Source organism: Lithobates pipiens, unplaced genomic scaffold (assembly GCF_037356315.1).
Source record: "Lithobates pipiens isolate NorthernLeopardFrog02 unplaced genomic scaffold, aLitPip1_a1.2 Scaffold_8, whole genome shotgun sequence".
NCBI classification, from domain to species: Eukaryota; Metazoa; Chordata; class Amphibia; order Anura; family Ranidae; genus Lithobates; species Lithobates pipiens.
The window spans coordinates 208,536,038-208,561,625 of NW_027507903.1; the positions used below are offsets into that span (position 1 = coordinate 208,536,038).

At 47.3% G+C, this 25,588-nt stretch overlaps 1 protein-coding gene across 1 annotated transcript in view; it reads right to left on the reverse strand.

The window, feature by feature from the left end:
* LOC143960254 (F-actin-capping protein subunit alpha-2-like) overlaps window positions 1-25,588 on the reverse strand; it is a 66,444-nt gene that overhangs the window by 21,096 nt on the left and 19,760 nt on the right. The window contains exon 2 of the mRNA XM_077468638.1: window positions 16,207-16,270. Within this exon, the coding sequence (XP_077324764.1) occupies window positions 16,207-16,270 (64 nt within the window). The remainder of the gene's footprint in view (window positions 1-16,206; window positions 16,271-25,588) is intronic.

The window sequence follows — 25,588 nt, forward strand, 5'->3', positions numbered from 1 at the left end:
GGATGGGTTCTTCTCTTCATTTTTCTCCTTTTTCTTTTTTGCCTTGTGCTATGGCCCCCTTCAGGATTTTGGCCGGACTGCTCCTTGGAGGTTGAGTTAACCGTGTGCTACCATAGAATTTCCCTGCCATGGAAGTTTGCCCCCTCGGGTTTGGGGGTGGGGGGGGGGGGGAATTTTGAAGGTGGCTGCCCTCTCCTCACAAGTACATTTCTATGAACACATAGTTGAGTGCAGTGCCCCTTCTTCAGTATTCGTTGGCTTTCTTGGACACATCAAATCCTGGGAACTGAAGGGGGCATATGTGGTCCGGATGTGGCAGCAAGGCGGGAGGGTCCTGAAGCAGAGTTGGGAGCTCCGGGACACCGGACACCGTGTTTATGACAGTTTATTTTGGTGAGACACACCCCCTTTTTTTTGTTTTTTAGGGGGGTGTCAACTGTTTTCTGTGTGACTTTAGGTCCTTTTTGGCCTCATGATGGTTATGCCCTCAAGGACTGTTTTAGGACATGGTTTGGGGACAAGCTGCGTGTACCTGTTTTTTTTTGGTTGCTACACTGCAGCAGGGAGTTTATGGGGGTTAGGGGGTGGGGTTTTTAGTAAATGCAGCCCTCCAAGTCAGTTTTTCTGTTATTTTTCTTATGCTTGGTTACCCGTATGTCACACATGGTCAACTGTATTTCCTTCTGTTAATTGTATATTGTGTCTCTTGCTGGACAAGTTTAATGGGGGATGATGGCGGGACAAATGTTTAATGTGGTCTCTTGGAATGTCCGAGGTCTGAATGACAAATTCCGTAGAGCTTTAATGTTTCAATTCTTAAAACCGCTTAGTCCTCATGTGGTGTTCCTGCAGGAGACGCATCTGGACGGGAGCAGGGTGCTGGCCTTACGTAGAGCCTGGGTACAACGGGCGATACATGCGACGTACTCTACTTACTCCAGGGGAGTGTCAATCTTAATTAGTAAGGCGGTACCCTGCACCGTACATTGTGTGATCTCGGACCCTGGGGGAAGGTATCTGATTGTTGTTGCTGATATTGGCACATACAAGGTGGTCTTAGTTAATGTTTATATTCCACCCCCTTTCCAGGTTCAGATTTTGTATGATATTTTGGGTAGATTGGCGCCCTACATGCACCTCCCTCTCCTTATTGCTGGGGATTTCAATGCCATACTCTCTGCCGCCTTGGACTCCTCAAATGCGTCTAGAGTGGCATCGGCTGACCTTTCTGCCTGGGCGGCTACGGCTTCCCTGACAGAATTGTGGCGATGGAAGAACCCTACTACTAGAGGTTACTCGCATCTATCCAAAACGCATAGATCTTCCTCGAGGATTGATATGGCGTTCGCAAATGCATCAATGTTGCAGCTGGTGGGCGGAGCTACATATTTAGCGGGTGGTTTGTCTGATCATACGCCCCTGTCAATACATATTGGTCTCACCTCAGGTTCTAGGGGGGGGGGGCTGGAGACTCAACCCTGGCTGGCTGGAGGTGGAGGTGGTGTCCACTCAGGTTGCGCCACACTTTGGTAAGTATTGGGAGGATAATGTGGGATCTGCCGCCCCAACCGTGGTGTGGGATGCATTTAAAGCTTGCATGCGCGGTCACTATATCTCGGCTATTAAACAGGCACGTAGGTCCTATAATCAGAAAGAGCAGGAATTGCAGGACAGGGAGAGGGTGTGTGCTTTGGCACATGCTAATAGCCATTCGGATGTCACGTATGGTGAACTTCTAGAGGCGAGGCGTGTTTTGGCACTCCACTACACCGAGCTGGCTCACACGTCTAGGACAAAGCTGGCTGAATCCCTTTTTGAGCGGGGGGACAAAAATGGCAAGTTGCTTGCTATGTTGGTAGCGGACCAGAGAGTTCAGACTAACATACCTTGCATCAAAAACGTTCGGGGGGACATTCTCACAGATCCTGTGGCTATCTTGGACACTTTTGTGGAATTCTACAGAACCCTGTATGCTCCTCTCCCGGCTTACAGCTCACTCGAGCTGGACGGGTTGTTGGCGTCCCTGGGTGTCCCGGTGCTGTCTGAAGGGGACAGGGACATGTTGGACGCTGCTATAACTGAGGAGGACATTGAGAGGGCCATTAGGTCCTTCCCTTCACATAAGTCTCCGGGTCCCGATGGTTTCTGTGTTGAATGGTACAGGGCAAATTTAGAGGACTTGGTACCCCGGCTAAAGGGTCTCTTTCACTACTGTATTGAACACAAGTGTCTTCCTGACTCCCTATTAGAGGCGCAGGTTATTCTACTGCCAAAGCCGGGTAAGGATCCCCTGTCATGTTCGTCTTACAGGCCAATAGCATTGCTGAATCAAGATTTGAAAATCTTGACAAAAATTTTGGCTACCAGACTCTTCCAAGTCATCACTACCTTGGTGGACATAGATCAGACGGGATTTATTCCGCAGAAGTCTACGGATACCAATTTGCGCAGGCTGTTTACTCATCTGCAGGTCGAACATGACAGGACGGGCGAGAGAGTGGTGGTTTCCCTCGACATGGCTAAGGCCTTCGATTCTGTAGACTGGCGATATATGCTAGCAGTTCTGCGGCACATGGGTTTCGGGGAGGTTTTTGTCACTTGGATCTCTCTACTTTATAGCAACCCTCGGGCGGTTATCAAAATAGGTGCCTTGATCTCCTCTCAGTTTGAAGTGGGCAGGGGCACGCGTCAAGGGTGCCCACTGTCTCCATCCTTATTTGCGTTAGCAATAGAGCCCTTGGCTATAGCTTTGCGGAGGTCCCCTGAGGTTGGAGCTTTGGAGGTAGGGGGTATCAGGGAACGCTTAGCGTTGTATGCGGATGACATGCTTCTGTTTCTGCGGGACGCAGGGCCTTCCTTGGAGGCTGTGTTTGGGGTGCTTGACACCTTTGCCACATACTCCGGGCTTCGGGTCAATTGGGAGAAGTCAAACGTTATGGCTATTGACGGGGGGGCTCGTGCATTGGCGACCACTAAGGTCCCCATTGCATGGGTGCAGGAGTTTAGGTATTTGGGTGTGAGGGTGTCCCCAAGAGTGGGTGATTATATGTCTCTCAATCTTCTTCCATTGCTGGCTAAGGTGAAGGTACAACTGGATGCCTGGAAACATTTGCCGCTGTCCCTGATTGGTAGGGTTAACCTACTGAAAATGAAAGTTTTACCAGTGTTTTTATACTATCTGCGAAACACGCCAGTTTGGATCCCCTGCTCCTTTTTCAGAAGGGTGAACAGTCTGTTCAGTTCGTTTTTGTGGGCCGCTGCGCATCCCAGGATAAGTCTCCGTGTTTTACAGGAGCCCTGGGGTCAAGGTGGCTTGGCCTTACCGGATCTTTTTAAGTATTTTATAGCTGGACAGATGGTGGTCGCCAGAAGATGGTTAACGAGGGATGATGGGGACTCTGCCACGGTACTAGAGGCAGCCCTTATGGGCTCGTATGAGAGCTTATCCTACCTGGTGTATAGGGGTCTGGGGGCCTCTCCCTCCCTGACGGTCTCCATGCGAGTAACGGTGCGAGCTTGGGACAGAGCGCAGGTCCTGATGAAGAACAGGGGGGGGTGCTGGTCGCCAGACGCCCCTCTCTGGTTTAATCCCAGGCTGCCGCATTTTGGTGCGATTCCTGACCCGGTGATATGGGCCAGGGTTGGCATCAAACAACTTGTGCACATAGTGGGGGGGACCAGGCTATACACTTTTGATCAACTGAAAACGAAATACAATTTACCGAACTGGTATTTTTTTCCCTACCTTCAGTTGAGACACGCCTTCCTCACCCAGTTTGGTTCGGATGCTTTGGAGTTGGGTGTGTCTCCTCTGGAGAGGGTGCTGCGGACGGGGGACCTTTTGAAGCCCTTATCCGCGGTATACAAAGAGCTGTTCGTTGGTAGGCCCAGGGTGGTACAAAAGTGTAGGGACACATGGAGCGCTTTGGTGGCAGACTTTGGGGGGGAGGACTGGGACGACAAGAGGACTGTTTGGATGGTATCCGTCACTCCCCTCCAAAAGTCCCCAATCAGTGGGCACTGCCAAAATATATGATCGAAGCCAGCTCGGTCTTCCGTACACCTCCAGCACCCCGCCGCACCCGTACCATACATTCCAGCTAGCCTTGCAGGTGTGTAGTGTACCCTGTATAGAATTTTATATTGAATAAGTCTATCTCTGGCCGACACCAGAGTCTGGAAGGGATAGGCCCCATATGTTTATATGTGTTGTTTGTGTTGAAAAACTGTTAATAAAAACAAATTTACAAAAAAAAAAAAAGAAACAAGGGGTGGGAACAGCAAACTCCACCCATAACAACCAGAGCTCCTCAACGGAGGAGTTGCAACCTTAAAAACAGCCGCCTGCAAAACCTTGCGGCAGAAGCAAGCATCCGAAGATGTACTCGCACCAACCTTGTAAAATTTTTGTAAAAAAAAAAAAAAAATGTGAAAGGACGACCAGGTCGCCGCCTTACACAGCTGAGAAAGACGCTTGATGACAGAAAGCCCAAGAGGCACCAATTGCCCTGGTAGAATGCGCAGTGACAGGAAAGGGAGGCGCCCGTCCCCTTATGGCATAAGCCTGAACTACAGTCTGCCTGATCCACCAAGAGATGGTGGCCAGTGAGACCGCCAGTCCATTCTTTGGGCCAGCCATCGATACAAACAGCGAGTCTGACCTCCGAAAAAGGAGCCGTAGCAAATAGACAAATACACCCCGCAGAGCTCGGACCACATCCAGGGAATGCAAAGCCACTTCTTTAGGGTTTGACGGCAGAGGACATAAGGATGGAAGCACAAAGTACTCATTTAGATGAAAGGCCGAAACAACCTTTGGAAGAAACGAAGGCTGCGAACGCAGCACCGCCTTATCCTTGTGGAGGATCAAGTAGGGAGACTTGCAAGACAATCACCTAGTGCACCAGATTCAAATCCCATGGAGGTAGCGGTGGCCGGATCGGAGAGCCCACATGTCGAACCCACTGAACAAACATACTCACCAATGAATGAGTCGCCAAATAAAAAAAAAAAAAGAAAGCCAAAAGCGGATATCTGCCCCTTAATGGTGCTTAAAGTGGTTGTAAACCCTTACAAACCACTTTGACCTACAGGTAAGCCCAGATTAAGGCTTACCTGTAGGTCCAAGAAAGCTCTCCTAAACCTACATGGTTTAGGAGATATTTACTAAAAGACAGGGACCGCTGTCTACGGTGCATCTTTCAGTAAAAAAAAAAGTAATCAACATCTTACATTCATCAATCAAGAACCCGGGGTTACCTCATCCCCATGTGCACTATATCTCACCCCTATATAACAATCAAATCTCTCTTCCCTTTTTCTTTTTAATTTTCTCAGACCCCCCCTCCTCCTCTCACTCCATAACAAGTCCTAATTTCCTTGAGTTATCTCCACGCACTATCGCCGTTAGCAGCATGACGCTGCCAACGGCGATATGCCGCTATTGGCGGCTCGTGTGCTCATGCGCGGGAGTGACGTCATTGTTGCTCCGGTGCTGTGAGTGGCTGGAGCAGCGATACCCGGAAGAAGATGGACTCTCTGTACTACAGGGGACGGCAGTGACATAGCTGGCTCCTGTGTCAGGGAAGGGACACATAATGGGCTACTATGCGATGCACTTACTATTCTTTACCTTTGCAGGGAGACAAAGCAGTAGTAAACCCATCAGGGTTTACTTCCTCTTTAATGCAAGTTTCTGATCCACGCCTCGCTGCAAAAATAGCAGGATCCTGGAAAGTGAATATGTACGTGGACGCCACCCCATCTCCTTACCCCCAGTAACATTCTTAATAATGTCATCCAGTGAGGCTCAAAATAGCCCCTCTCCCTGGAAAGGCAAGTCCGCCAGTGCTTTCTTACATGCCTGGTCCACAGACCAGCATTTCAGCCAAATAACTACTGCCGATACTGAGGCTCTAGAGAGCAAGGGGGTCGTATCTAAGGCCCGCATCACAGACAGACACATTTAAGGCCCTGCACCAACTGGTCTGCCAGCTCCACGCAGATGGGGGAAGCCGGTTGCTTCTCCAACTCCCGGTACAACAATTTAGCCCATTAAAGTCAGCATCTGCGATACTAGGTACATGGCTAACACTGGCCGCAATGCTGACCCCACCACAGTAAACATGGACCGGGCAACCGCCTCCGCCCTTCTGTCGGCAGGGTCCTTGAAAGCAGGAGTCCCTTCCACCAGAACCGTGGTTACTTTATTTAACCTGGATATCGGGGGGGGGGGGGGTCAACAATTGGAGGAGATACCCCTTTTTGAAAAGAGATTCCTGAAGAAATGGATAATGCACTGCCATGCATTTCGGGAAAAGGCCGCTGCGGTTTTCCCCAGCCCTTCTAAAGTAAACTGATCAAAATTGGTTAGGTAAGGAAACACCTTAGGCGTACAGGCGGGCTTGTGAGATCCGAAAGGGACCGACACCTCTGTAGATGCCCCCGCCATATCCTCCATTTTTAGGGTATCTCGCACTGCTGTAATAAGTGCTCCTACAAGTGCCTTTTCCTGCGCTGACCTGGACACCGAGTCATCCTCACTGTCCGAATGGTCCTGGTCCGCATCCACCCATACATCAGAACAGGGGCCATCAGTCACAGCGGGGCCTGAGTCAGAATCAGAGCTTTCCCCAGAAGACTTTGGGGGGAGGGGCGTTTTTTTATCCCCCTTGCGCCCGCACGCCACTTCCACCCTGGCAACAAAGGCCTCCAGAACCAACAGAGCATCCATAGGCACCGCAGGTGCAGGGGAACAAGTTGCAATCACAGGGATGTCTGGGGAAGAAGCACCAGCTTCTGACGCCATGCTGACCCACACTCGCCTGTCACCACTTAGGGACCTAAGGCAAGGCACATAAAAGGCCACTCTCCTAGCTGCAGATTGAGGGCCCCCCCCCGCAGGACTCACCACCCTGACCCAGGGCTGTGCTGCTGCCACTGTCCGCTCTCCCCTGTGCCATCCACGAGGGGTCTTTGTGGAAGCATGCTGTTCTAGAAGGAAACAAGCGCCCAGTGCTAGAGGCAAAACCACAGAGGCTACTAGAAAATGGCAACCGGAGCAAAAATAGGATTTTTGGACTCACCGTAAAATCCCTCTCTGTAATTCACCAACCGACAGCTCCTCTCTGTAACTAAATGGGTTTGTTAGCCTGCCACTAGGAGAACTAAGCAAAATTGGAACACAATACACAGAATTGTCAGTACCGCCCAGGGGGCAGACCCTGTGCGAACAGCCCTCCCTGCTGCCCCAGCAGCCTCAGTGCGTCAACAAGTAGTATAATGTAGAGAAAAAGGAGGGGTGGGTGCTGTGTCAGTCGGTGAATTACAGAGAAAAGGATTTTACGGTGAGTACAAAAATCCTATTTTCTCTTATATTCACCGACCGACACAGCTCCTCTCTAATTAAATGGGATGTCCCCAAGCAGTGCCAAACGAGGGGTGGGCAAAAACAGCATTAAAACTTCATCCACCATGGCAAGTGGGAACTAGTGAAACTAAAGCCACAAAAAAACAGCAATGTACAGAAAACACACCGCCACATAACTGGGTATTCTCAACAGGAGAAATCCCCAACAACGCAACCTTTTTGCGGAAGTAATGCAACAGTGCTGCATTTTTATCTTAAAACCAGGAAAAAATAAATAAAAAAATCAATTGCAACTACACGGCCGAGGGCAAAACAGGCATTAGCCGATGCACCGACGTCTACCTTGTAGAACTTGGTAAACGTATGGACAGACGGCCAGGTCGCCGCCTTACACACCTGAGCGAGAGACGTTTGGTGTCGGAAGGCCCAAGACGTTCCGGTTGCCCTTGTAGAGTGGGCCGTGACCGGAAAGGGGGGCACCTGCCCCTTCAAGGCGTAGGCTTGTACTACAATCTGTCTGATCCACCTGGAAATAGTGACAGACGAAACCGCCATACCCTTCTTTGGATCAGCCACCGAAACAAACAGCGAGTCTGACTTCCGAAAGCAAACCGTTGCAGACAAATACACTTTTAGAGCTCTAACCACATAGAGAGCGTGAAGGGCCACCTCTTTGGGGTGCTTCGGCCACAACGATGGTAATACAATGTCCTCATTTGATATGAAAAGCCGAGACCACCTTCGGTAGAAAGCAACCCTTAATGGTGCTCAACGTCAATTTCTGGTCTACTCCTCGCAGAAGAAATAGCAGGATCCTGGATACGGAAAAGGAGCGCGAATGCCACCCTTTCTCCTCACACATGGAGATGTAGGCCTTCCAGGTATGATGGTATATCTTCCGTGAAGAAGATTTCCACGACCCTCAACATAATTGGAATCACCGAGTCCGACAGCCCCCGGTTCCTCAGCATCTGGCTCTCAATAGCCATGCCGTTAAAGCCAGCAATGGTAAAGCAGGGTGAAAAATTGGACCTTGAGATAGGAGGTCTTCCCGCAGCGGCAGTCGCCAGGGAGCGTCTGCCACCAGATGCACCAGGTCTGCGTACCAGGGCCGCTGAGGCCACCAGGATTACTGGAATACCCTCGGCTTCCACTCTGCGAAGCAGACGTGGCAACAGTTTTAGCGGAGGAAAAGTGTAGATCAGTTGGTACTGATCCCATGGAGCCACCAGCGCATCTGACGCGTCTGCCAACTTGCCCATTCTCCTGGGTCCAGCATCTATTGACTCAGATAGGCCGCCTGCCAATTTTCCACCCCCGGGATGTAAATGGCCGACAGGGCCAAAACGTGTCGCTCTGCTAATCGAAGTATGTGAGCGACCTCCCGAGCAGCAGCTGAGCCTCTTGTTCCCCCTTGGCGATTTATGTATGCCACAGCCGTGGCATTGTCTGACTGTATCCTGATCGGACGTCCTTGAAGACTCATCGACCATGTGTGGAGGCACAGCCTGATCGCTCACAATTCGAGCAGATTAATCGGCAACTTGGATTCTCCCATCGGCCAGAGGCCCTGAGCCGACTGAACACCCATCACTCCACCCCAGCCGGATAGACTGGCATCCATTGTGATCACCGTCCATTGGAGAGGTAGGAACTACTTTCCTGACCGAATCACCGGGGGATCTCAGCCACCATAGCAGGGAGTCTGACTGACTGGCTCACCTGGATCGAGCGATCCAAGGACAACGGAGATTTGTCCCATTTTGACAAAATCTTTCTGCGAGACCCTGGTATGGAACTGGGCATACGGCGCGGCCACCACGAGTCCCAGGACTCGCATGCAAAAGCGAAGTGATGACCGCTCACGATTCCACAGTAGTTTTATCATGGCTCTGAGGGTCTGCACTTTGTCTGAAGGGAGAAAGACTCTCCCTTCCCTGGAGTCCAGCAGCAAGCCTAGGTACTCCAGACACTGGGTCGGTACAACCACCGACTTCTTTAGGTTCAACAGCCACCCAAATTCTTGCAAAGTCTGCATGGTGATCGCAACATCCTCCTCCAACTCTGAGGCGGAGGATGCTCTCAGGAGGAGATAGTCTAGGTATTCCATGATCGTGATCCCACGTTGACGCAGCAACGCCAAAACTGGAGCCTATACCTTGGTAAAGACTCGGAGGGGCTAATGCCAAACCAAAAAGGTAGAGCCACAAACTGGTAGTGGGCTTCCCCGACAGCAAACCGCAGAAACCGTTGATGCCGCAGACATATGGGTATGTGCAGGTACGCATCCTGGATGGCCAGGGAGTCACCTTGATGGAATGCAGCGACAACTGAACGAACTGATTCCATTTTGAACCTCTGCTTTTACAAAGCGATTGAGGGCTTTCAGGTCCAAGATCGGACGTACCCCTTCCTTCTTGGAGACCACAAACAGATTTGAGTAGAATCCCTGGAAGCGTTCCGATTCCGGAACTGGTACAATCATCCCTCGACTCAGCAAGTCCCCTACCGCCCCTAATAGGGCCTCCCGATGAATCTGGGACATGGGTATGCTGGAGGGGAAGAATCTGTTTGGGGGCCAAGAGAGAAAGTCTATCTTGTAGCCCGTGGAAATCAGATCGCAGACCCATTGGTCAGATAATCGGGAGGACCACCGGGCAGAAAACTCCCAAAGGCGACCCCCCACCTGAGACATGGGTGAGGGCAAGCCTTTATGCGGTAGCACTTTTTGTCGCAGGCTTGCGATGCCAGGGACACTTGTGTCTGTCCTGTCAGGCTGGGGGCGCTTCGCCGAAGTCCCGGTAGGACGAAAAAGAGGTTTGTGAGCGGAAAAAGAGGGCCCTTGCCTGCGGCGTGGCTCCTTAGGCTTCCTGGCTTGTGGGAGTAGGGTACTTTTACCACCAGTGGCATTTTTAATAATGTCATCTAATGAGGCCCCAAAGAGCCAGTCACCAAGGAAGGGAAGATCCGTCAAGGCTTTCTTGGATGCCTGGTCAGCAGACCAGCATTTTAGCCAAATCAGGTGCCGCAGCACCACAGCTGACACTGAAGCCCTGGATAACAAAGGGAGGGAATCCAGGGGTGCGTCACAAACGTACTTGAGGCCGTGCACTAGTTGGTCCACCAATTCTACGCAGACAGGCGAAGCCTTTTTCTCTCCCAATACGCGGTGCAAAATTTTTGCCCACTCAGTGTCTGTGACACAAGTGCAGATGCCAGTATTGGTCGTATGGCGGACCCCACAACCGTAAACAAGGAGCGAGCCACTGCCTCGGCCTTCCTGTCCGTGGGATCCTTGAATGCAGGAGTCCCCTCTACCGGGATCGTGGTTACTTTATTTAACCTGGCTTCTGGGGGGTCCACGACCAAAGGAGCCGACCATTTCTTGAGAAGGCTTTCCTCAAAAGGGCAACGCACCGCCATGTTTTTGGGGGCCGAAAAGGTCCTTTGCGGCCGACCCCATTCCCTGTAGATGAAATTTGTCAAAATAAGTCAAATACGGGAACACCTTAGGTGAACGTGCTGGCTTGCAGGACCCCAAAGAGGACCGATACATCAGCAGAGGGATCCGCTGGCTCCTGTATCTTCAGGGTATCACCCACAGCTGCGATAAGTGTTCCAACCAGCATCTTGTCACGCTCGGACTCGGACGGGGAATCATCCTAGCTGTCCGAATGGTCCCGATCAGCTTTGTCTGATAGGTCAGAGCAGGGGTCACCAGCCACAGCAGGGCCCGAGTCTACATCAGAGCTCTCCCCAGAGGATGGGGGGGGGGGGGGGGCTTTTTTGCGCACCGCCTCTATTTTAGCAACAAATTAGTTAAGGACCGCTGTCAGGGTGTCCATCGGCACAGCGCTATCCGCAGGTGACCCCAGTTGCGTTAGCCTGGATTTCGGGGGAAGAAACACACCAGTTTCTGAAGCCATGCTGACCCTACCCTGTCTGCCAATTGCAGGGGACTTAGGACAGTGAAGGTCCCACCCTCCTGCTGCCGCTGGCTGGGGGGGGGGGGGGGGCTCCTAGCACCAGACTCACCACCCTGAGGCGTTCTGTGATGGTAACTAGCCGTGCCTGTAGTCCCCAGGATGTTACCCAAGTGCAGAGTGAAGAAGCTGAGCTGGCAGCAGCAGTAGAAAAGAGCAGTGAAACGATCTGCAGAGCATGCACCAGCGTTCCGGGAATGGCCGCACAGCGTCCTGTATACACAGGGAACACAGGAAACAGCGTGTGATAGCACATGGCATGCTGTCACTAGAGAGCTGCGGTGAAAAGAGCGCTCGGGCCTCACAAAAATGGCCGCCAATGATCTGAATAGGAAAATCTCACAGAAAATGGCCACTGAAGCTCACAAGGGGAACCTGCTCTGCCCCCATCCAAAATGTCCGCCGGACAGCGCTATTGCGGTGACAAGAGAAAGCCACAGAACAGAGCTCCAACCAGCAAAATACCTCCACAGGCACCTTTTTGGGACCCCCCCACACTGGAACCAGGACCATTGCTAGCCGCACAGAGCCCATACAAGTGAGAGACCCAGCGATCCCCTGTACACACACCGCCAGCAGACACATGCAGCCGGGGGGTGGGGGGGGGATAGGGATGTGGGAGAGAAGAGAAGGAGGTTAGGTGGCCCCCAAATCGACCTCCCAGGGAATGCCCAGCTGCTCAACCCCCCGAAGCAGGGAGAGCCGTACTTACCAGTCCTGAAGAGCTGGGAGACATTCCATCACAGACCCACTCCTACGCAGTTACAGGGTGGCTGCTGGCCTTGGTATACCGTGATCCAGACATCAGTAGCCCGGTCATATGTATACCCCGGAGCACTGGAGCTAACAAAAACCCATTTAGTTACAGAGAGGAGCTGTGTCGGTTGGTGAATATAAGATAAAAACATCTGAAAGCACCAAGAAAATGTCTGAAGGCAAAAAAAAAAAAAAAAAAAAAAAAAAAAAAAAAACACCAACTGTGGGTTTCGTAAAATGGGCGCTGAGCACGCGTTGGCCTCCCCACATGGCTCACACAGCACAGACACCCACTGTGGCCCGAAAACAGGGAAGAGGATGAGCGGACCCCCAACACCCAGCACAGCCCCCTGCCAGTACCCAGAGCCCCTCCACCTCCGCCGGGGGGGGGGGGGGATGGGGTGGTCAGGTATGTGCACCGCATCCCCAAGTGCCCAGTCCAACAGTGGCCCATAGCATGGGGAGGAGGGAAAGGACAGGGAGAGAAGAAAGGGAGAGTGAGAGAGCGCCTAGTCGACCTCCCAGGGAATGCCCAGCTGCTGCATCCTGCCGAGACAGGTGGAACCATACTTACCCCTCCTGCAGGAACTGCTAGATGCATTCCACAGACAGACCCGTCACCCAGCCTGGCTGTTGATTGAAGATCACAGGTATAAAAAATGCAGAAAAGAGAAAAAATATACTAGGCAGAAAAAAACCGAGCTGCTGGAAGCAGCGTGAGGGGTTATAGCCAATAAGACCGCCCCCTGGGTGGTACTGTGCAAGTGTTGCTGTTTTTAACACTTTCTGCCTAGTCCTCTCCTAAAGTGGCAATACAACCCTAAGGTCAAGAAGAGCTGCTGTGTCCATCAATGAACGATAGAGAAAAGGGCATTAACTGCTATGTTGCGGCGCATTAGAAGTGCTGCCCATTCATTGCAATGGGCAGGGGCGTTCTGGGAGCGCTGTGTAGAGCACTCCCAAACTACCCCAAAGATGCTGCTTGCAGGACTTTTCCCCAAAAGTCCCACAAGCGCACCACCCGGGTGTGAAAGCACCCATTGTAATGAATGGGAGGCAGTTTTCAGGCGCCATTTCTAGCACTAAAATGCCTGAAAACTGTCTCAGTGTGAAAGGGATCTTAGCCACAAGAGTACATCCTGTGATGTTTTTTTTTTTTTTTTTTTTTTTTTTACGAGCAATACAAGCATAGTGGTTGTAACCCTCCTTTAAAAACTGAGACGAAAGCATTTAGTACAGCTGCCTTCTTGTCATCTGTAACCAACTTCCCCTCAACAACCTTTATGGGGCCAATGTGCTGTGACCTAACATTTTTATTGCCATTATATAAAACATTTGAGGTTGTGTTTTTTTTTTTTTTTTTTTTTTAACTCTCCTCTGCTATGCTTTTCTCAGGTCTTTACCCACCCTGTATTCTTACACTTATTGTATTTAAACGCTGACAATGTCCGCTCCGCTTTATATTTTTAAAGACAATTTATTTTTCTTTAATATGGACTTTTTACAATATGGTTTAGCAACTCAGGTTTAACCTTTGTTCTATATTTATTGCCCTTTGGAATTCACTCGGCGATACCTTTATTATGTTCCTAAAGCATTCTCATTTTTCCTCAGTTTTCAATACTTCCGGATATTAAATGGGACCAAATCCTGGTAGTATTGAGTGCACTTTAGAAAAGTTGTCGCTCTTGAAATGTTTAAACAAAAGAGAGGGTATGACAGGGTCAATACTGGTTGTATATATACCCGTTGGTGTACTTTCTAATGTATACTGTATATTCAATTACCTTTTGTTCATTTTATGTAATAAAATAATTTGTATACTATTACAACTTCTACGTGCCTTAAAAGTCCACCCTCAGGGGACCCCCTCTTCTCTCTTGAAATGTTTGTGCTCTTGGACTAGCCTCGTGCTTCCTTTTCCTATGATTTATGTCAAATGTAATTATCCTGTGATCACTAGTTTCCAAGTTGTCCCATTTTTCCATATCTGCAACCAGATCCGAGTCATTTGTAATGGGTCTAGCAATGTATTCTTTGTAGTCTGGGAATTCACCAATTGGAACATGAAGTTATCCTGTAGGACAGTTAAGTAGTGGCAGGCCTTTAATGAGTGTGCTGTCCCTTTTGCCCAGTCAATATCTGGATAGTTGAAGACCCCATGATGATGACGTTTTCCTGCCTCACCACTATTTCTGTGAAAGGAGCTCTAAATCCTCCTCTTACTTCAGGTTAGGTGGTCTGTAACATACCCCCCCACTTGGTTCTTCCCTTTGGCGTTCCACCAACATGGATTCCACCACCCCCCTATTGCCCCACACAAGAACTGCCCCCACATAAGCAACCCAATTCCTCCTGAAGGCATCAACCCCCGAGACGCTGTTAAATGCCTGTTCAGAGGCAGTTGGACACCTTTTTCAACTGCCCCTGAACTCATTCAATGTTATCCTATGTGTCCATGTACACAGTCTCGTTTTTTGCAGTTTTTATGCCGTTGCGTTTAACCTGGGGTCAGACGCAAAAATTTCCAAGTTTCAGACGCAAAACGCGACACCCGACCCGAACACCCATCCTTCATGAAACAAACTTTTTTCCACAAACCACCCCCCTTCCCCCAAGCTAGGCTTGTCCACACCTTAGATTGTGATTATCAAGTTGATCATCTTGGAAGACACATCTCTGAAAATGACTTCCGATGTAACCCAAAACCAATTAATTGAAGTAATTCAGAATCACATGCAATTATGGGACAAATCCCATATGGCAGAAATAGTTTAAAAAAAAAACATGCTTTGAGAGCATTGGGAGGGTCTACATGAGGTTATCTTTACAAACGCAAACGCGGCTAAACGTGGCATGCAAACGCGGCTAAACGGGCATTTATAAATGCGCGTTTCAGCTTTTTTTGAGCAGAGTTTTCACCGGCGTCTCGTGTGCATGAAGCCTAATACTGTCAGCACACGTAGAGACCAACATATGGAAGAACTCCAGAGTGCATTCTTAAGTCATAGAAGACAATACAGGCGATTAAAGATTGAGGATTATGGCAAGTTACATGTTGGGTTTACAGTAACGATTCATATCTTATGAACAAGCTGATAAAGAAAGGGAAGGTGGGAGTATGTAATGCTTTTACTGCAAAAGAAGTTAAAAATTTGGTGTTAATTCCTTGCAACTGGCCATTCTCTTTCAAGTCTGGGGCAAATCTACAGCAAGCTATATTGTCCGGGACACCTGCTCAGTCATATGCGAAGTAGTGAAGGATGTGGTCTTCAAGATAGTTTACGTGTTCTGGTAGGAGCAATAGATGTGAAAAACATACGCATAATTAAGCCCAGTAGCTAGCTGCAGCAGTTTTTACAATTATAAAAAAAACATTTCCCCATTTGTGTTTTTAGTGGCAGATGCCAATAAGTTTGTTATATTGATATAGGTTCCTACCTATGGAAGCTGCTCTGACTACGGGGTTTTCTTTGGCACAGCTGCTGCAACAAATTGGGCCTGCCAGAGAACTGTCCACTACTGGGAACGTGTCCTGCTCTACCTTATGTCTTTGTGGGGGGAATGATGCTTTTGTCCTGGGTGAGTACCTGCTAAGGCCCTTTTGAAGTAATTTACTGAATGTAGAGGAGAATGTGTAATTATCAAGTCACCAGGGCATGGAGAGTTGTAGTGTGCTCTTGCCATCCTTTCCAATAAATGGTGTTCTAGCACACTCCCATCCAGCCGGACATGCAGAATGGAACAAAAAGAAAAGTGCCCCGTACAACTTCATTCATAAATGCGATGGCTTCCGGTTTGAGGACACACTTAGCCAACACATTAGTTCAATTATATCAACTTCATCTGTAGGCACTAGTAGTTACATGTGGTGTACTTACACCTACCCCCCCCCCCCTCTTTTACATGGTTGTAGATGGTCATAAGCTTTTTTTCCCCCCCTTTTTCACAAATCACTGCACATTAGGCCCACTGGACAGCTCCTCAATTACCAGTGATATAAGCGCAGAACTTTTCCTGCTCAGAACTGCCTGGCATTTGGATATGCAGGATGAAGCTAAAAGGTGATAAAAGTTGGGTTTTAACTGGACTACTCACCATTAAATACTTCGTTGAATTCCCCAGGAGGCGAATGGATGATGAACTTTGCTGCTACACGTACCTAAAACACAAGACAAAAAAAAAAAAAAAGTCAGTCATTCTAACCAACACACTTTGGTACTTTTAAAGCAGAACTTTTGGTGAACAGCCAAATAATATTTTTATAACAGTTTCCCTGTAAAATCATTTTCTTTGAAGTACATCACAGGACATAGAAGTAGAAGTTAGAAGTTATGTCGGTTATAGACCACCTTCAGGTGATGGACACTGGCACACCCTAAGAAAGGAAGTCCACTCCCTAGATAACCCCTCCCACTATTGGGAATACCTCAGTTTTGTAGCAAAGCAATACACGTGTATACTAGAAAGATGAGGGACCTATGTGTCCCGTGATGTACGCCAAGAAAAGGATTTTACAGATAAAATCCGTTATAAAAATCCTATTTATTTAAATGGTACATCGCGGGACACAGAACCATAGTAATTACTATGTGGGATGTCCCAGAGCAATGCCAACTGAGGGGAGGTAGACAACAGAATTAGGGCAACATAAGACCAGAGGAGTTAATACTGCTGTCTACAGCACACCACGCCTAAAAGGTGATACCCTAATACCTTTTTACATTCACCTGATAGACAAAGTTGAGGACTTGCAGATTTGAACCATGGAAGCTTGGTGATGCACTCCCACGAAGCACTAACAGTCCTAGTGGAGAGCGCTTTTGAATTGAGAGGGTGAAATCCTCCTCTTTAAACCATAAGCCTGAACAGTTACATGCTGAATCCATTTAGAAATAGTAGATTTCGATGCTGCCTGTCCTTTTTTCTAGGACCTTCAGGCAACACAACAAAACGTTAGGTTTTTTTAATCTGAGCAATCGCGTTCAAGTAGACCTTGAGTGCTCTCACCACATCAAGAGAATGTAGTCATTTTCCTTCTATAAAAAAGGAAAAAATGAGGGTAGAAAAATAGCTTAGTTCAGATAAAACTAGACACTACCTTCAATAGAAGGTTAGGATAAGGACGCAATACTACCTTATCCTTGTGAATAATCAAATATGTCTCTTACAAGAAAGAGCAGTCAACTCCGATAACCTTCTTGCTTCTTCTTGATATGGCTACCAGAAAATTAGTTTCCTTGTCAAAAGGACCAAGGGAATATGCTGTATTGGCTCAAAAAGGCTGTTTCAGCAATGCCAACAGAACTAAATCCAAGTCCCAAGAGTTCAGGGGTGACTTAATTGTAGTATTAAGCCGTGTTACCCCCTGAATAAGCTACAAACCAAAGAATGCGAAGGAAATGGTTGTTGAAATAATACCGACAAGGCTGAAACCTGGCCTTTGATAGTACGCAAGGCCAGCTTCATTTCTAACCCCATCTATAGAAAGTCAAGGATTCTACCTATGAAATACTTCCTGGGGTGCCAACCGCTGGATTCACACCAGGAGACATATGCTTTCTAGACTCCAATCTATGATTCTCAAAGACCCCTCCCTGCATTAATCAAGGTAAATACCACTGGACCTGACAGCCCACACTTCTTCAGAATGTGGAATTCAACAGCCAAACCGTTAAATTTAGCGTTTATAAAAAGGTAGGATGGAATACTGGACCTTGCAAGAGAAAGTCTGGTTGTGGTGGTAGGCTCCATAGGTCCCCTACCGCCAATCCTTATGATCTCTGCATACCAAGATCTTCTGGGCCACAAGAATCACTGATCTCCCTTCCTGCTTGTTCCTGCAAAGCAGTCGTGGAAGCAGAATAGGAGGAAATGCATAAATCAGCGAGATAAATAGACAAAAAGTGCAGAGCTGGGTAATAAACGAATAATGCAAGTTATTATAAATAAAAAACGTAATTATACAAAAGGAGTATTCTAAATAATTAAGTGATCAAAAAATAGTCCATATGTTAATATGATCAATCCACGAGCAACAAACATGTATCAAACTCAAAAACAGTTCATGGGTGAAATAATCCAACAAAAGTGTTCACAAACGAAATCCAAATAATACTAGTGCAGCCCATCACCTAGGAATAAGCAATGGAGGCTTAACGAAAAGCCGGCGACCACCCTTGGGGGGGGGGGGGGGGGGGGTGTCACATGGTGGCTTAGTAGAACAGGCTTGCTGTTAAAGTACCACCAACTGAATAAATTAGTCAAAGCTATCTCTGCACTATTGGAGCCTTTTTCCCCTCGTGACCACATTTAACTGGTGGAAGGAAACGTCCATTGATGCGCAATGATCGTCTCCTGACAGAAGCGCCTTTGAAACCACTTTCCACAGACGTTGGCCGGTTACCTGTGAGGACAGTCGGTGGTACTTCAACAGCACGCCTGCTGTTCTACTAAGCCTTATGTGACCACCCTGAACAAGGGTGGTCGCTGGCTTTTTGGCAAGCCTCCACTGCTTATTCCTAGGCGACGGGCTGCACTAGTGGTGGAAACGTATTTGTATTTCGTTTGTGAACACTTCTTTGTTGGATTATTTCACCCATGAACTGTTTTTGCGTTTGATACACGTGTTTGTTGCTCATGGATTGATCATACTAACATATGGAATATTATGTTTTTTTTGATGACTTAAAGAGGAAGTAAACCCTTCCAAACAACTTGGACCTATAGGTAAGCCTAGATTAAGGCTTACCTGTAGGTCCAAGCAATATCTCCTAAACCTATATGGTTTAGGAGATATTTGCCCGAAAATGGGCACCGCTGTCTACGGCGCATGCGCCGTAGACAGCGGCGCGCAGGCGCACTAAATGCGGCAAATCCAAGAATGGATTTGCCAAATTTGTCGACTCCCGTGCGCATGCGCGGGAGTGACGTCATCGCGGCTTCGCCGTATGACAGCAACGGAGCTGCGAGGCGCGACTCCCGTGCGCATGCGCGGGAGTGACGTCATCGCGGTTGCGCCGCTGTCATTGGTCGGAGCTGCGAGACGCCACCAGCAAGATGGACGCGGCGGACTACAGGGATCAGCTGCGACTTCGCTGGCTCCTGTGTCAGGTAAGTGACACATAATGAGCTACTATGCGATGCATAGTAGTCCATTATGCTTTACCTTTGCAGGGAAAAAAAGAGGAAGTAAACCCATCAGGGTTTACTTCCTCTTTAATTATTTAGAATACTCCTTTGTATAATCACTGTTTTTATTCATAATCACTTGCATTATCAGTTTATTATTGAGACAAAAGATGGTCCAATGCTTGAAATAGAGACTTATTTTCCTCTGAACTCTGAGAAAATAAGGAGACGGGGACCTTCGGAACTCAAGTTTGTACCCTAGAGTTATTGAGGAAGTCACCCATCTGCAGCCTACGGCACCTGACAATCCTAGGCGGTCTGCTATCCAGGTACTAACCAGGCCCGACCCCGCTTGTCCTCTGAGATCACCACTAAAAAAAAATTTGGGATGTATTTATTTCAAATCATCCCTAAACAGCCATTCACTGTGAAAAGGAATACTAGCCAGGAGCTTTGGATGACACTTCGGCTGACCATTTTTTCAACCATAAGATTCTATGCCTATGCACCAGCCAAGCATAAGGCACAAGGCTTGAAGAATAGAACCTCTCACGGCGTCCATTGCCAAACATAATGCAGCTGGTAACTGGGCTAAATCCTGGGCCTGATCAGGAATAACCTTGAGCACCTGTTTAAACCGGTCTCTCAAGGATTGACATACAGCAATTTCTGCCAACGCAGGTTGAGAGAGACATACACACATAATATATACATATACAAAAAGGCAAACTTTTTCTGAAGAGGAATTTCCAACTTTTTATCCGCTGGACCCCCGAACATTTGAGCATTGTCTATTGGACAAGTCAAACTTTCATTCACAGAGGATATAGCAGCGACAATTGCTGGTATCTCCCACATCTTAGATCTTAGCAAATTTTTCCTCCACAGGGAAAAAAACAAAAACAAAAAAAGTGTTTATCTGGGTGATCCCACTCAGAATATATAAGCCTTTCCAGCAACGAATGGAAAGGAAAGGCATGCACAGCTTGAGAAAGCTTTAGTGAACCCAAACAAAAACCAGGCATATCAACCGACTCAATGAAGAGTAGCAAAAATAGTGGAGCAGACAAATTCAGTAAAAATTGCACCATCAATCTTTCAGATTGTGAAGCCAATTCCCTGCATTTGACCCCTCAGAAGAGGAGTCATTAGCCTTCTCATGGTCCCCTGAGGAAATCACATTTTATCCCATTCTGGGATGCGATTAAAGCCGCTAGCCAATCCCATCATGGCTTGAGGAAAACCCTCTTCAGTAATATATAGACAGGGCTGCAGTGTTGAAAACAGCAATATCTGATAGCCCTGATCGCTTACTCTTCCCCTGAGAGTTCTGGGATGGCCGGTCAAATGCCAATGTAGAGTGTTTAGAGCTTGCAAGAGTCCCTGTTTGGGGTGTTTCTACCCCCCCCCCCCTTCTGACCATAGCCTGATGCACGAATGCAGAGGGACTACCAGAAGAAAGCACATCCACTGCTTGAGCAAGTAGTCCAGCAACTGCTGCTGCTATTTAACACTCAGCCTGATTCTTTTAGTAAATGTGCCAAAGGAATACCTGTATCACCACTTACATGGCTCTTTTTAGCTTTTGTCTCTCTCCGACAGCTGCAGTCAGCAAAAAATAGAGTCTTTTAAAAGTACCCCCACCCTGAACGATGCTGTACGCCAACGCCACCCTAAACCACGCCCACTTCGTGTTCCCACTGTGCCCTCTCCCCTTTTCAAAAGAGTGTGGGCCTCCGATCCAACGGGATCGGCGTGTGAGTGGGGGGAGGGCAATGAGGAGGAGGGCTGTGACAAATCACCATACAGAGGCGGTGGAGAACAGAGCGCCATCTGCCAACCGTTCTGCTTCTCCCTCTACTCAGAAAGAGGGGGAGAGCTTTTGTCCGGGTGGGGGTGTTTTTTTGAGAAAAATCCCCCCCCCCCATCTTACCGGAGTCCTGTGACTGCTAGCCAGAGAGAGGTCTGTCAGTCTGCTGACACAGCATGGATGTGAGAAAGCATTACAAAGTACATGCTCTATACAGCCCCCAGTGGTGACTTTTAGGCATGATAATATTTACTTTTTAAGCACTTGGCGCCCATACTACATCTATTGACGTCATGGGATTTCGGTGCTTATATCTGAATGATGCCTGAGGCCACAGACGTCATTCAGATATCAGCGTTTTCAGCCGGCGATTCCCTGCACCATAAGAACGATCATATCGGCTGTTCTGCCGCTTGATCGTTCTTACAGGTGGCGGGAGGGGACGCTCCCCCTCCCGCCGCCCTCTGGTGCTTGTACCGACTCACCGCTTCCATCGGTGAGCTGGTGACAGGATCCGCCGCCCCCCGCCAGTTACCATAGAGATTTCCGTCCCTGGAGTCTCTATGATCGTTCGGAGGCCGGGTGCGATGTTATGACGTCACGGCCTCGGTATTCAAATTAACGGCGCATATTTGGCAGGGAAGCCAGGATCGTTTTTTTTTTTTTATTCTTCCCAGCCTAGAGGTGAGATATGGAGTCTTATTGACCCCATATCTCACTGTAAATGTCCGATCGTGCCATATTCCTATTACAAGGGATGTTTACATTCCTTGTAAAAAAAAAAAAAAAAAAAAAAAAAAAAAATGTATGACTTTTATTCCTAAGTGTCAAACTAAAAAAAATTAAAACAAAAAAAAAAAAAAAAAAAAAATTTTAAAGCGTCGCCTATGGGGATTTTTAAATAACAAAGTTTGGCGTCATTCCACGAGCGCGTGCAATTTTGAAGCGTGACATGTTGGGTATCTATTTACTCGGCGTATCCTCCTCGGGCTAAATTGGGCTAACTTTACTGTTTTTTCTTTTTTTAACCATGAAACAGTTTTTTTTTCCTGAAAAAAACGTGTTCGAAAAATTGCTGCGCAAATACCGTGCGAGATAAAAAGTTGCAATGACCGCCATTGTATTCTCTAGGGTCTTTGCTAAAAAAAACATATATAATGTTTGGGGGATCTATGTAATTTTCTAGCAAAAAAAAAAAAATTTGGAATTTTACATGTAGGAGAGAAATGTCAGTTTTGGCCTGGGCGCGAAGTGGTTAAAGGAGACAAGTCACAAGAAACTTAAAAAAAATTTAGAAGTCTGCACTTACCTTTCCCGTCACAGGGTTTTCTGTGGTAAAACCAACAGACCCAATCGTCACCTCTCAATGTGTTCTCCGTTTAAAAAAACCTTCAGGAACTGGGGCCCCCTTTTTAATTGGGGGAACACCCCACCAGAAAAACTTAAGGCTGGGAGAAAAAAAAAAAAAAAAGCACTGGAGTCCGGGGTCTCTCTAGAAAGAGGAGCACTACAGCTAAACCTGGTTTCTTCCGCCACGAGGCCCGGGTACCATTCAATTCAGTCTAAAAAGACACTTTGAATGGATCCGGCTGCATAGATAGCACCAGCAAGGATTGCACCAGCGGAGCACAGCCCATCTTCACTCGTGACCAACACCTTAGACACTGGTGAAAAAACGGAGACGCTCCTGGTATGGGAGGGGGTTATATAGGGAGGCAAATTCCTGTTTAGGGTGTGCCAATGTCCATCACCTGAAGGTGGCCTATAGCCCACGTAGTAATTACTATGGCTTTGTGTCCCGTGGTGTACGATTATATAAAAGCATACATGTATTTCTTAGAGATGCAAATAAACATATGCAACGTTTATTTTTGATATTGCCTTCTGTGGTACCCTTAAAACATTGTTAATATCCAATTATTCTCTGCTTGTAGACACATCCGTTCTTGTTGCAGACAGCGCTGAATGGAGTCCTTATGCCACTATGAGACTGAGCATATTTAAATCCTGCATCTCCCCCAAATCCTTATGCTGAAGTCAGATGCAGCCAAAAATAGTGTTTTCGCCAATAAAGAAAATGGTGCCGATAATGGCCCAAAATGCATGCGATTTTACTGCGCTTATGGTGCATTTTTTTATAGGTCACACGACTCAAAAAAACGCAACAGGTGCGTTATTGATGTATTCTTGCTGAGTTTTCAATGCATTTCTACAGGGAGACAAGTTTTTTTTTTTTTTTTTAAGTGACCAAAAATGCAGTAAGCAAGATTTTTAACACCACAATGGAAGCGCAACAGACCAAATGTGAAGACATACATAGAATTTAAGAGAGATTTTTCTTGTGCTTGCTCTTGTGCTAAAAAGGTGCTGATAATGGCCGACAAACTCATTCCTTTAACCTCCTCCAGCGCTATAGCCAAATGACAGCTACAGCGCAGGCCTGAATTGCCATAAAGCCGTCATGACATCCTTGCGTGCATGAGCTGCCTGCATGGCCTGTGATCACCGAGTCTATAAAACTCGGCTGTTCACAGATCGGAGTAAGGGGCCAATCCTGGCCCCTAACCATGTGATCAGCTGTCAGCCAATGACAGCTGATCACATGATGTAAACAGAGATCGGTAATGGTCTTTTTTCCCCCTCATGCTGTCAGGAATATAAAAAAAAAAAAACACACACACACACACACACACACACACACAAGCCGATCACCGGCTTCTGTCAGAGGCGGTCCCTCACACAGGTGTCCTTTTATGAAGCAGTGAAATCTATTCACCGCTTCATTCTCCGGCTTTCACAGAGGAAATCTTTCTCCTCTGTGTGCCAGTTTATAAAGCGGAGTAGATCGCTTCACCCTTGGAGAAGTGAAGTGATCTACAAACACTTCTAACACTGGAGAACGGCCCCTAATACTGGAATCTCGTGAGACTTTACGAGATTACAGTACTAGAAATTCACCGATACACAGAGATGTCAATTTATTAAGCAGTGATAAATTATCACAGCTCAATACACTGACACACGGTGTGATTAATGTTAGTAAAATAAAGCGTCCCCCTACATAATATATACATGTATACACACACAGACAGACATACATACATATGACAGGGGGACATGGTTACAGTGTTGGGGGGTCTGAACGAGGCATAAGGAAGTTAATTATCTTCCTCTTTGCTCCTCAGATCCCCCCACATTCTCTCTTCACTCCCCGATTCTCCACCTCTGAGCTGGTGAATTCTGACACAGATCGCCAGTGAAGCGCTCAGATCGCAGCTTCATAAACTGGCCGTTGCTGTGTCATTAAATGAGGATTCTCAGTGTGTGGAGATAAATCGGCGGGAGAACAAATTCAAACACTACTCCCCTGATTATCTCTGGTTTATAAACTGTTTATGGGCTGTGATCAGCGGCGATCCTCTGGATCTCCACTGATCACTGCTTCATAAAAACGGACACCACAGAGAGCTGTGGCTGCCTCATCTGTTCCCACTAATGCCACCTGCCAGAGCTTATCAGTGCCGCCCACCAGTGCACATCAACAAAAAGGAGAAAAAGTTACCGGTTCTCAAAATTTTATAACAAAAAATTACTTTTTTTTTTTTTCACAATTTTTGGTCTTTTGGTCGTTTTTTATTTTATCAAAAAATTTAACCCAGCAGTGATTAAATACCACCAAAAGAAAGCTCCAGTTGTGTGGGAAAAAATAAATAATTTATAAAAATTTAATTTGGGTACAGCAATAGTCATTCAATGTGTGAGCACTGAAAGCTGAAAACTGGTCTGGGCAGGAAGAGGGTTTAAGTGCCCAGTAAGCAAGTTATGTAGCATGAGGTGGTATATTCTGCAATTTTAAAATTTTTGGTAAACTCATTCATTCAATGGATCCAAGCTCTGCAAGCTGAGATAACATGCACTGCATTGATGCATTTACACAATTTCATGGTAACCATGAGATAAAACAAAGTTCAGGAATATTCCTTTATCCTGTTTTGCAAATCTATGTGCACTACAAACTGAATGATTGAATCGGTTCCCGATATCGCTGTTTTACTATCCTGACAGCTTATTATACTAAATAGAATCTTTAATATTTGCAAACAAAATGAAGGTTTCCTAAACTACCAGCAAGAATACGTGCTTACGTTTAAAGAGCACATGTCTTTTCAAATTCCTCGTGGCAGCTCCTGTTAGTGGGCATCCACTCACCTGCTGCCACCATGTACCTCACCTTGTTGCGTCTCTGCCGCATCATCAGCCGTCCCATTAAAGTGGGAGTCAACAGCGGGTCAAGGGAGGAGCCGCTGTGGGACACAGAAGACAGCTGCTCTTTAAAAAATTATGATTTAAATCAAGCCTTTTTACCGGGTATTTAAAATGACTTGGATTTAAATCAAATCCATGTTTTACACAGAGCTGTCACAGATCCCAACACAGTAAACCAAGCACCACTGTCCCATTGTGACAACATCTGTCAGTGTACCAGTGTCCCACCAATAAACAAAACATTTAAAGTGCCCCATCCCTCCGTGCAAAGGC